The following is a 13,663-nucleotide window of genomic DNA, read 5'->3' as shown; positions in this document are numbered from 1 at the left end:
TATCTTTGTTTTCATTTTCAATGCATACTGCTGCAGCTGGATTCACGCCTCTCTTCGCCCCTGCTTACACGTAACAGCAAGCTACTAGCAAGCTCTTGTGTGCTGAATCTGAGCTCTTGGGCTGCGTTCCAGTCCAAAATTGTCATGCCCTTCACTCGCTAACTTCCTTAGGGGGGGGCCTTGCGACGTTCGTCTGTTATAGGACAACTTAGTTTGAATAAACGAGCAGACACTGATTAGCTACTTGATCGCCTAAATTAAAAAAATACAATTAATATTTGTGTAGTGTTCAATGTTGTTATCGATAGAGATACGCGGATGGGGTATTATTTCATCCGCCACCGCATCACAAAACTCATCATCTGCACCAACGTTTTTTGACCAGATTTCAAAGCCGGCGCCTCAATGTCACAGTTATTATATTGTCTGCTATATTTGCTTTTTATTTATTAAATACATGCAATTGGTTGATGAAACATTTAGGCTATTAAAATTAAGATACAATTTGTACAAAACGAAATTCGCTTTAAGGAAAGGCTTTCTACAAAACAAAACTTCATTAAGTGGTAAAAACCATGTCTCCCGATATATTGCGCATCTTATGATCCTATCTTTTATTACAATTGTTTTTGAGCTAAAATGTAATACACATCATATAGGCTATATACACACTGTATATGTTTCTTTTATCAAACATGTTTGGGGCCAGTCAAGGGGTGATTAAACTGCACGATCAGTTATCGGTAATGATACGTTGTTTATTATCGCAAATGTTTATTGCTAATGTTTATTATTGCAAATGTTTTTCATTTGGTTAATAAATCTCATAATGATGGCACATCACTATATCATAGTCATAGCTTTTATTTCTATCTCAGATGATTGGCGGTCGGTCAGGGGGTACTTGGCAAAGAATCAAATACAGTTGGAAACGACGTAGACCATTAATAACACAGACTGTTAACAATTGTTTTTAATTAGTATTTAAACATTCTCTATGATACATTTTTTTTGTAAAAAATATTTTAAAAACACGGTTTTGGCAGTTATAGAGTTCTAATGACGGTGTTCAACTATAACCGTCGGTCTCACGGTTATATACTAACCGTCACACCCCTACATAGAGTTGTTTGTTGTGGCGGTGATTGAACGAAATCTGTGGTGACGTCACAATCGTACTGCATTGTGGGACATATAGGTGCATGAAGTGTACATATGAAGTAGACTCGTAGACATATGACTTTTAGACTCTGTCAAAATCGAGGGAATGAGGGTCTGTCCATATAAACTTCCCTCGTCCACTTCACGAAGTGGAACGCACTTCAAAATGGCGGCAGGGATTCCCCCGAGGGGAAGTGCTTAGGGAAGTTCGCAAGTGCGTGTCTAAAAGTGGACTGGAACACAGCCTAGTTTTTGGTTGGTGCAAAGATTGTCTCCTCTTCTTCTGCTCTTTTACCTGTTGTGGCGGTTAGCAAACAGTGTTGCATTACCGCGCGCCCCCTTCTGGACTGGAGTGTGTTTCACGCATGCGATTGGCTGTTCACACTTTCATGTGCACTCGCTCCGTAGTTATTCATGAGCTCAGGATCAAAGCCTGAGTTGACAGAGAAAGTTGATGATCAGTGTCATGTTACCAACAAAGCCTGATTGGATTGGTTTGGTTTTGTCAACATGAACCTCTAATCCTGTGTCCCAGAGGTTGTCTCAGTGCTTCACGCAACGATGGCATCATGCAGACAGGAGGTCAACCTATAAACGGCTTACTTATTTCAAATTTATTTATTAGGATAAACCCCTTGAGATGCACCATCTCGTTTTCGAGAGGGTCCTAAAATACATCACAACCATCACAAAAGAACATTAATCAAATAAACAAAAGTACAATTATACATGTCAATATTCAGACAGACAACAAACAAACACACACAGAACCACAAATACAAAGCAACAACAAAAATAAATAAATAATAATAATAATAATAAAAATTAAAAAAATGTAATATATATATTTACTTATATTACTTATAGTTGACCGTGATGCATTAAACGGAGATAAAAGGAAACATTTTACTATCCAAACAATAAATAAATAAACGCAATTATTACAATGGCTAACAATTGATCATGCAATAATTTGCATAAGAAACATTTTTACAGAAATTCTACTCCTGTTTTAATGAATGAGGCCCAACAACTTCAGATACAAGTACATACACAATACAAACGAGCGAAAGTACCAAATACTCACTGATCCCACCGTAAGAGTATTATGAAATTTGACATGACACATTTTGAAACTCTATTTGAGCAGTTCATGTTTTCTGGAAACATCTGGGTATTAGTCACCTTTCTAAAACAGAATTGGAAATGCAACAAATGTAGCAAAGCCAAAGTAAATCTTTCACTATATTGCAACTCAGTTACACGTTGAAGAAATCCCAACCAGAGGGGAAAACATTTTATGTAAGACACACACTTTTAGTTTCAGTATAATAGATATATTTTTGAGCCACTAAACCCATTCTTACCTCTAACTTATTTAGACACAGCGCTTGTTTAGTATCCCACGGCAAGCAAAATAAATTGTACATAAGTAATAGTTCAATGATTATATTTTGAAACAAGTTGAAAGAACAGACTGACATGTTATCGTTTTAAGAGTCTTCTGCATTAAAACGATGCGATTGAAAACATCTCAGTGATCATAAATACAATAGAATCAACCTATGACCTATGAATTCAATATTTATAAATGAGGATTCATATACATGTCTGTCTATATCTATAATGTTGTTCATATGTATATAATTTACATTTACGTTTTATTTTTTAATGAAAGCACACGTAAAAGTACGTGTGTTATAACCACACTTAGCCTAATTCGTACATAAAAAGTCTCACACACCAATACTCATGAGATCACGCTGAGAAAAAGCCCACGTGTCCCCATGAGGAGGTCATTTAAGTGTTTGTGTCTCATAGCTGTTCTGATAAAAGACAGATTTTGAACAGGCTCACGATGCATAATTATGTGCCACATTCTGACTTCAAAACTGCTTGACGGATTATAATGGAGAAAGACTGGAAACAAAACGGTACATTGTGCGTCATCACTGCCCACTACATCTGCCTCGCTCATTTCCCTCTCATTCCCAACACACACAATACTTCACGTTGTTGATGGAGTAAGAGTATGACTATTTATTTGTCTGTGTCTTCTTATGTGACGTTTGTAATGTTCCCGAATGTAGAAGGCCTTAAACTTAATGTGACACATTAGTCTTCGCTGAGTTTAAACAATGACCAAATCACGGAAAGTAATTCCATAGCACAGGTATGGTATATATAATAATACTGCTATTTTTGCTAGAAAAAAAAAATATATATATATTATTTTTTATTAGATGTGAAAAATATTTTACATCTCATTTTTTTTTGAGATGTGAAAAATATTTTACATCAAAAAAAAATTTATTTCATCTTTTTATTTGGAAAGTAAATGATCTTTTTTTTATTAAATAAGTAAATGATCTGCGCCAGTGCAAGTTGTTAAAAAAAATCTAATCTTAAGCCCTATTTGTATGGGGACTAGTTTTCTAAACGATGTTTGAGTTACACTCTTACTCTTATCTGTCACTAATATTAAAATGGTTATTGAATGAATTCATTTTATAATGTTTTTGTTTTTTGTTTTTTTTGTCGGATGCCATCCATATTGAAAGATTGAAGACTGGTGTGCAAACGGTAGCTCAGGTGACACTAATTTAAACTACTCCCTCCCAAATGTGACAAAAAGCTCTCCTGTTCCCACACATGTCTATTATACTACGCAGCCCTACATGCAACAATAACTATATGTTCCCACTACAGCCATTTACAAGCCTCCTGTCCGCTGAAAGGGTCTCTTCATTCGAGTGGGTATATGGAAAACATTCTTTAATCAGTCACATCCAGATGGTCCTAAGTCACTCTGACATTCATTTCTAAGTCATTGCCTCACTTTGCCACATCCAAGCCAACTCAGAAGGGGGTGCATTCATGCTCCAGTGATGAGGTTTCCACTATGGGAGGGCCCACAGAGCTCTCTTTGTTGCCCAGATCTGTGTATAGCTGTGTGCATGTAGGTGGAAGTGGAGTGGGGGCAAAGGAAAACCAATGTCTTTGTTCTGCCTTTTGGTCAAAAGATGCTCAATATCTTTAGTTTTACAATTTAACTTGACCATTATGTTGTAGTTGTTGTTTTTGTTTTCTTGCATTGTGACAATATTTTATTCAATTATTTTATTATTTTATTAGTAAGCACGTTTACTGTAACCCTCATATTCTCGTTACTATGAGGAAAAAATCTCATTCTCGGTCAAATGACAATCTTCCCAACTGGACATAGTGTATATATACAGTACAGGTCAAAAGTGTGGAAACATTACGATTTCTTTTATATTTTTGAAAGAAGTCTCCAATGCTTATCAAGGCTGTTTATTTGATCAAAAAATACAGAGAAAAAAAAACTGTAATATTGTGAAATATTATTACAACTTAAAATAATAGTTTTCTATTTGAATATACTTTAAAAAATAATTTATTTCTGTGACGCAGAGCTGTATTTTCAGCATCATTACTCCAGTCTTCAGTGTCACATGTGACATCCAGTCTATCACATGATCCTTTAGAAATCATTCTAATATTCTGATTTATTATGAGTGTTGGACACAGTTCTGCTGCCTAATATATCTGATGAATAAAAGGTTAAAAAGAACTGCATTTATTAAAAATAAAAATAAAATATTTTCTAATATAAATCTTCTTTACTGTCACTTTTTATCAATTTAACACATCCTTGCTGAATAAAAGTATTGATATATTTCAAAAAAAGAAAGAAAAAAATCACTGACCAGTAGTGTATATTGTTGTTACAAAAGATTTCTATTTTTAAAACATTTGCTTCTTCTTTTTTATGTTTATTTTTGTTCTTTTTATTCATCAAAGTATCCTACAAAAGTATCACAGGTTATGAAAAAATATTAAGCAGCAGAACTGTTTCCAACTTTGATAATGAATCCTCATATTAGAGTGATTTCTAAAGGATCATGTGATAGACTGGAGTAATGATCCTGAAAATTCAGCTTTGCATCACAGAAATAAATGATCATTTAAAGTATAATAAATTAAAAACCAATTATTTTAAATTGTAATAATATATCACAATATTACATTTTTTTCTGTATTTTTGATCAAATAAATACAGGCTTGATGAGCAGAAGAAACTTATTTCAAAAACATTACAAATAGTAATGTTTCCAAACTTTTGACCTGTACTGCATATATATATACATACATACACACATACAATATATAACCAGTATATACAGTGCTATGCATAAGTTTAGACACCCATACTAAAGTTGACTAAAAAGAGGAATAAAAAATCATCTTTTGGAAATTGAACTTAATGCCTTAATTTAAAAAATTAGGAAAAATCCAACCTTTAAGGACACCAATTTTCTTTGTGAATGAATAATGCATCGTAAATAAATAAATGTTCTTCCTTAATATACATTGGCATGGTTTTATTTCAGTTAGCCTAATAGCTAGTTTGATTTGCATTGAGAGATGATCTTATGGAAAGTACCCCATGCCAATTTCTAGGTATGGTGAAGGCTATGTGATGATGTGGGGCTATTTTAATTCCAAAGGCCAAGGGAACTTTATCAGGATGCATAGTATCCTAAAAAAATAAAAAATACAAATAAATACTTAAAAATACAAATCTGCCTGCCTCTATGGGAATTTAACATAGGGGTGTCCAAACTTATGCACCCTGTATTTTAAGGAAGAACATTTATTTATTTACGATACATTATTCATTCACAAAGAAAATTGGTGTCCTTAAAGGTTGGATTTTTCCTAATTTTTTAAATTAAGGCATTAAGTTCAATTTCCAAAAGATGATTTTTTATTCCTCTTTTTAGTCAACTTTAGCATGGTTGTCTAAACTTATGCATAGGCACTGTATATATATTGGTTAATTAGAATCAGAACAAATGAAAGCAATACAACCCATACTACCATGGCTCACAGTTAAAATTGTACTTTACAAATTTTCTTTTAATTTTGAGGTGAAGTATCATGACATGGACATATCTGGAAAGTCTTCGTGAGATCCACTACCTACTTTAGGAACTCTCTCTCTCTTTTTTGTCATTTGCATGTACATTTATGCTCTAAAAGGTTTTATAAAACACATCCCCCGGTTTCACAGACGAGGCTTGAGCCAGTCACAGACTAAAATACATGTTTGAGCTGTTTTAACTGAAAGCATACATCTTAAAATACGTCAGTGCCAATGTTTTGTCTGAAGATGCACACCAGTAATGTTGGTTTCTAAGGCACATTTATAAAAGCTACTTAAATGCCATAATTTAACTAAGGCCTAATCCTGGTTTAATCTAAGCCCTGTCTGTGAAACCAGGCCATTACTTGGGCAAAATGGATTTTGCTTAAGGTTACACTTTATTAAAGAACATCTGGACTTTGTTATCCAGTTGTTGAAGACATTTGGACTGGCAAAGTAGTACAGATTTCATACCACATCAAAACAACTAAAGAAAATCATCTGAGTGGGATGAAATGCATGCTTGGGTGCACTTCTGCTTGAATATTGTAAAGTGTCAGGACTTGGATGAAAGCACATTCTAATAGCAGCACCAAATGCCAACCACGAGTGTGAATAGATCATTGATGTCAATCAATGTTGTTATCAGTTATAGATAAAGAGAAGCACACTGTTTTCACTGATGTATGTCGATATTTGCCTTCATTCACCTAACCTTTGGTCTTGTTCTTTAGATCTGGAAAGGTTTGGTCTCCAACTGGAATAGAAGAAACCAAGACAAGTCCATACACCGGAATACTGGAGTCTGAGTCACAGGTATAACCCTCATATTTGATTTCCCAATAGGATACTATTCCAGACAGCTTCATTTACATTTTAATTGAAGGGATTAAGCAGAAACTTATCCAGAGAAATTCACAAAATGCTGTGAGCATGTTGTGATCTGTTTCATTGCCTAGCAACAGCTGTTTGCTTCATAGAAATATAAACAACTACACAATGCCTAATTGTCTTTAAATGCAAAACAAAAAATTATATTACAAAAGCCTTTGCAAAATTTGAGGACTAGTTGAAGTCAAATATATAAATGTTTTGCCTTCTGATTGAACAAACTATAACAAAGATGAATAAATACTGAAACAATGAAAGTCCCCCTTTAGTTACTAATCTTCGATCACCAAAATGACATATTTAAATGTTTCTCCTTGAAAAAAAAGTCATCATGCCTTAAAATAGTTTGAATGTAACTCGACACCCTTGCCTCATTTAGTATACATGGTTCTATGAATATGCAAATGAGCCCCGCCTCCACTCACTCACTCAGCTCAGAGATCCACTGGTTGACGATCACACGTTGATCTGATTGGTTACAAGGTAGTTTGTGACGTCAGAAACACCAGCGATTTCAAAGCGTGTTTTTGAGACTGTCTTTGGTTCACTGCAGTTTTAAAGTCCCTGTAAAGTCAAAATTAAGTATTTGTTTTGAGTTTGTCACACCACAGAAAAATGTGTTATTAGCCACCCAGCCAAATTTGAATGATAAAAAAAGCAGCCAAGTAAATAAAATAAGCTATCAAAATCTTGAAAAAATGAGCAGTGGTCTCTGCTCTCAAACGCTGGGGGCGTGTCTGCTGGCTGCGCTGAAACCACACCCACTCGCGGGAAAGTTGACTGGCGGGCACGTACTGCCGATGATGGCACCAGTTGTCGCGCGATGACAGGATGAAGGCCGAGGCGGTTCGGCCCAATTCACCAGTAACAGCGGATTATCAGTGAATCCCAGTTGTCTCCGACTAAAGTTTATAAAACTATCCCGTGTAAAATGATCACTACAGAGGTGGGTGTTGGTGGTGATCCTCAGCTCTCCATCAAGGTGGCTCTTCACAAAATTAATCCACCTCTTCTTGATATGATCGTTGTTCGGAAATTTAAATAAGGACACCGATCTGTTTTGTAAGTGATCGCATCCAGGTAATACGCATTTCCGTGACGAAGGTATAGCTAGCTAGCAAATTGTAGGCTGTAGTAAATAGTACTGACAGTAACTCCCAATTAAGCGGCAAACTGATAGGGGAGGGGGCAGCCTCGGTGGCTCCAGTGCGTCATCGACAGTAGGGGCGGGGCCAGGAGCTCAGCGACTCCAGTGGGTCATCGACAGTAGGGGCGGGGCCAGGAGCTCAGCGACTCCAGTGGGTCATCGACAGTAGGGGCGGGGCCAGGAGCTCAGCGGCTCCAGTGCGTCATCGACAGTAGGGGCGGGGCCAGGAGCTCAGCGACTCCAGTGGGTCATCGACAGTAGGGGCGGGGCCAGGAGCTCAGCGGCTCCAGTGCGTCATGGACAGTAGGGGCGGGGCCAGGAGCTCAGCGGCTCCAGTGCGTCATGGACAGTAGGGGTGGGGCCAGGAGCTCAGCGGCTCCAGTGTGTCATCGACAGTAGGGGCGGGGCCAGGAGCTCAGCGGCTCCAGTGCATCATCGACAGTAGGGGCGGGGCCAGGAGCTCAGCGGCTCCAGTGAGTCATCGAGCCACCATTTTAGCCCCGCCCAAAAAAATCCTGAACACAGCAATGGTGAAAAACTGTTTAACGGTCTAACTCCACAATTCAGTACTTCACAGTTCACAGTCTTTGTAACGTGTTTTAGCAATACATTTCTAACATTTATAATGTGTTTAGATTTTTACTTTAGAATTGCCTTTACAGGGACTTTAAGGATAAAATACTCAGCAATGGTGTTGACTTATGAATTTACACATGGTTTGTCTTAAAACATATTAAAAACACCACATAGACACATGAACAACATTTAAAAACATGATTTTCAACACAGGGACTTGAATGCATTAACTAATTTTAGTTCATTAATTATAGTGTTACTTTTGAAATGAAGGGATGGACATGTTTATTTGACCCTTTAGATATGCTAATATCGTCAGTAAGACTCACAAGTTTACACTATATAGTACTTCTTGAAGTCAAAGAAGCTGATGAAGTTTAACATAGGTGCTCTTTTATAGTCACGCTGGTGCACGTCACATGACTACCTCAGCCAATAGAACTGATGTGTTTGCACACATGCTTCAGACACTGGTTCCTCTAGAAGCATTTCCATAGCATTAACACCACATTGCAGCATAGAGGTCCCTCAAAAGGGAACTAATAAAGACCAACCTCTGCTGAACTGTGTCAAAAATGGATAATGTCACTCCCTAAATATCATATTAGAAGAGGAGAATATTATTATAACCATTAATTTTTAAAACGGGTAATGTCACATTATAACAGTGTATTACATAGACAGTGAAGGCATGATATTTTCACATCAGAAAGATGACTTTTTGGCTGGTGCTCTATGGAAATTAAATGTAATAGTCCTCAATATTGCCTTTGAATTCTTCCATCCTAAAATACATTTTCAACATGACGCTAATGTTTTCTTTGTATTCACTCATGTAATGAAAAATAGCCTGTGTCAGCCATTTTGTGGCAAATGAGACAGATGGTTTCAAATCGTTCTTGGCCCTGACACTGGAATCAGATGGGCATTGCACAAATCTTCAGTAAAGTCACATTCACATTTGGTGACTGTATGTCATAACGTCTATAAAGTGTTTCAGTGATTTCCAGAGCAGATGTGTGCCTCATGCTGAGATGTAAGTCATTGTGGCTTTTGCCATGGCCACTGGAAAGTATGAATGTTGAAAATCTGTAAGAATAGCGATAGAACAAGTCACGTCATTTCCAATGGAAGGAGACACAGCCAAGCATGTGGTCGAGCCAAAGAATTTTTCAGAGGCTGTATTTTATCCCAGACTGTGTAGGTCGGAGCATAACTGAGGTATTGTTTCATTGCTCGGAAGTCTTGTCACCAGTTGTAATATGAGACAGCATTTCTTTTATGAATGGAACCAAATTGCCCATTCCTTAAAGGGGTCATATAATGCCATTTTTGTACAAGTTATTATGATTCGTTAGGGTCTAAATAAAAAGTTTGTAATACACTTTAATTAAAAATTCTCATTAGTATTGTAAGAAAACACTCATTTCACCTGATCAAAAACAGCTCTGTTTTCAGCACGCCGTTTAAGTGCATGTGTCTTTAAATGATAATGAGCTTTGCTCACCCCGCCCCTCTGCTCTGTGCGTACACCGTTTGTAATAACCCAATAACCATAACGCGTTGTTCATTATAAACTTGGGATTATGAATTATATTGAGAACGTTGTACATCGAAAACATGCCGTAATGTACCCTGAGTGTAAAAATAGCCACATTCATCGTGAAGCGTGCAAGCGATTTGCAAAGATTAATATAAAGGTTAATAAAACGTTACACTCACTTCTTCTTCTGGAGGTGCAGCAGGAACACGAATAGTTGGTACCGATCCTTTTTTCAGGAGCAGCTTCTTAGCAAAACCAGCTTTATACTGACCCTCGTTTGTAAAGCAGTCTGGTGTGTGAAATGATTCGCGCAAACATGAAAGCATTGCTGTTGATCGTGGGGAATATTCCCTTCGAAAACAAACTCAGCCACTGCGTCTTCAGCGGTTCGGATTTAGGAACATCACAATGATGCTGTGTTCCTTATTACACCCGAGAACAGAACACCACACTCGCTTAGACACCATTCTGCTCCAGCGTATCAACAACGGTGGACTATGATGACAGCTCGCTCACGAGCGGGGGCGGGTTTGTGTTGAAACACTGCTGTCAATCAACAATCGTGGGAGGGGCATCCGACCGTGTGACGTCACGCGGGAAGACGGCTCGATATGAGTCGGGGGAAAACATATAAGGAGATTAAAAAAAGACCACTGGATGGATTTTTATCATTATATGGTGGTTGTGTACAGGCACTGCCAACACACATTTCAGTACAATCAACTTGTAAAAGTGCATGTACCATTATATGACCCCTTTAAAGTTGGTCACATATGATCCACCAGGCTTTTAGGCCCTCTTTTATAGCCATAGTTATTTATGTATTTATTTATTTATTTTGGTTACCAGTAATAGCATCATCATTACTCCAGTCTTCAGTGTCACATGATCCTTCAGAAATCATTCTAATATGCTGATTTGCTCAAATGCTCAATTATTATTTGGGATGCACAACATATCGGCCACCATATCGGTATCGACCGATATATGTTCATTTTTAATGTCATCGGCCGATATATTAAAGCCGATAAATAATGGATTATTTCCTCCAGCTGTGACACTTCAGATGCGCACTGTTCAACATGATGGCTTGAATTGCTTGAAATATGATTGGAATCACTTTAAAAAGGATATCGGCATAAAATTATCATGAGAACATTATATAGTGTGCGTGAGACATGGCTTTTAATGGAAATACTTTTGTTTTTGTAATCAGCCTCTCAAAAATTATATAAAAATTTAATTTATTGGCCAATATATCGGTTATCGGCTAAAGAATTATCGGTTATCGGTATCGGCCCAAAATATTCATATCGGTGCATCCCTAATTATTATCAATTATCACTGGTGCTCAATTATCAATAATGGTTCTTATTATTATCAATGTTGAAAACGTAATATTTAATATTGTTATGGAAATTGTTCTTTTTAAAAGTTATAATAATTCAGGCTTGGTGAACATACAAGACTTCTTTCAAGAATGTATTTATTCCAAACTTTTTACCAGAACTGTATCTCATCAGTACTGAAGTCTTCCTGAATCTAAGAAGCTATATTTTGTTGTGTTTTATGTTACCAAATGTCTCAAAAATCTCACGTTGTTTGGTGCATTTTTAAGTCTTGCATGAATAAATCCTAAATTGTGTTATTTTTGAATGAATATCTCTATATTACGTGTTCGGAGAGGGAACGGTGATGTTACGGGGCTGATGCTGGGAGTGGGTTGTTTAAGTCTGTCAACAGTGGCCATATGGTTTCCATCAGGTCCTCCCTTCAACTTCCCTTGCAGTGCTCAGGTCGATATCAACCTTCATAAATCACAGGTCATTTTTCCCAAAGCAAGCCTTAATTAATAAAAGTAGGTTTGAGGTCAGTTTTGATTTATACAGTTCATTGCTAGCAGTAGCAAACCGCCTTGTTTGGTTGGTTCTGAATGTTCTGGCTCTGTGGGCAGTCACCCAGATCCAAAGGGCATGCTGGGATATCACTGTAAAACAGGTCAGTGAAATCTGATGATTGTCAGGATTTATGAGCAGACACAAACACTCCTCATAAATATCTCCCTGGTCTTTTTGTGTTTCTTTTGGGCCCTCACTGGCGATTATGGGAAACTAGCTTTAACCAGCAACGTTTACTTTTGGAATGCGATGGGAAAACTGCTCTCAGTGGTTGTGTTTTGTGTTGAACCCCTTCAGACCTGATTTGTTACCTACATGATACTTATGAAGACATAAAATCATATTAATAAAAGTTATCTTTGGATGATCAGGGGCCAATGAGTGACCAGGCATTTCTCATATTATTAAAACTTAAAATTGTATTGGTTTACACACAAAAAAAACATGTAATATCCATACCAATGGACACAGGGTCTGAAGGGGTTAATTGTGTCACCCACGTCCCATTTTCACGTTTGCTTTTCACTGGCATCTGTTGCATTAAGTAAGCATAAATGAAATGCAGTAGAAATAACAAGCACTACCATGATGTATGTATAAATAATAGGGATGCACCGATATGAAAACTTTGGCCGATACCGATAACCGATAATTCTTTATATTTGAAAGCCGATAACCGATATATTGACTGATAAATCTAAATCCAATTTTTGATGTATCTTTTAAGAGCCTGATTACAAAAACAAAAGTCTCACCATTAAAATCAATGTCCCAAGCACACAATTATGATGTTCTCATTATAATTTTATGTAGCCGATATGACGGAACCGTATTTTCCTTTTCTGAAGTGATTCCAATCATATTTCAAGCAATTCAAAGCCATCATGTTGATCAGTGCGCATCTGAAGTGTCTCAGCTGAAGGAAATAATACATTATTTATCGGCTTTAATATATCGGACAAATTTTCTTATCGGGCCGATAATGATAACATCAAAAATGATCATATATTGGCCGATACCGATATGGTTGCAGAAATATCGTGCATCCCTAATAAATACGTTACAATTTCAACAATTTATCTTTTTTGCATTACAATAATTTGCATTAAGTGAATTACATGAATAAAAAATCAGCTAAAATGTGCTTAATAGCAAAATACACATTCTTATTTCTTTAATAATACATGTATTTTTTTATATATATTCATATCTCTCATTTGTAATTCTTTTCAGGTCTCGTGAGCATTCTGACCCATTCAGAACTTCTCAAGAACCAAACTGTTTTTAAACAGTGTTGTATAGGCGGCTGATAAGGGTGTCCTGTAATATTTCCCCTGGCATGAGAAGTATGATAAACGTAGCGTGTAAAAGGAGCGTCTGTTTCAACCACGGCTGCTGTTTCAGTGATCCTCTAGGTCCACTGTACTGCAGAATAGGTTAAATAATTCAATTTAATGAGACATTAGCCTTATCCAGATTTATTAAATAACAAAAAA

General features: G+C 36.7%; 1 protein-coding gene across 1 annotated transcript in view; it reads left to right on the top strand.

Annotated features, from left to right (window-relative positions):
• pdlim4 (PDZ and LIM domain 4) overlaps positions 1-13,663 on the top strand; it is a 51,376-nt gene that overhangs the window by 18,743 nt on the left and 18,970 nt on the right. Inside the window, exon 3 of the mRNA XM_084386875.1 lies at positions 6,847-6,928. Within this exon, the coding sequence (XP_084243001.1) occupies positions 6,847-6,928 (82 nt within the window). The remainder of the gene's footprint in view (positions 1-6,846; positions 6,929-13,663) is intronic.

Source organism: Rutilus rutilus, assembly GCF_951802725.1.
Source record: "Rutilus rutilus genome assembly, chromosome: 18".
NCBI classification, from domain to species: Eukaryota; Metazoa; Chordata; class Actinopteri; order Cypriniformes; family Leuciscidae; genus Rutilus; species Rutilus rutilus.
The sequence above is the reverse complement of the archived record's forward strand: the minus strand, read 5'-3'. Positions and strand labels throughout refer to the sequence as shown.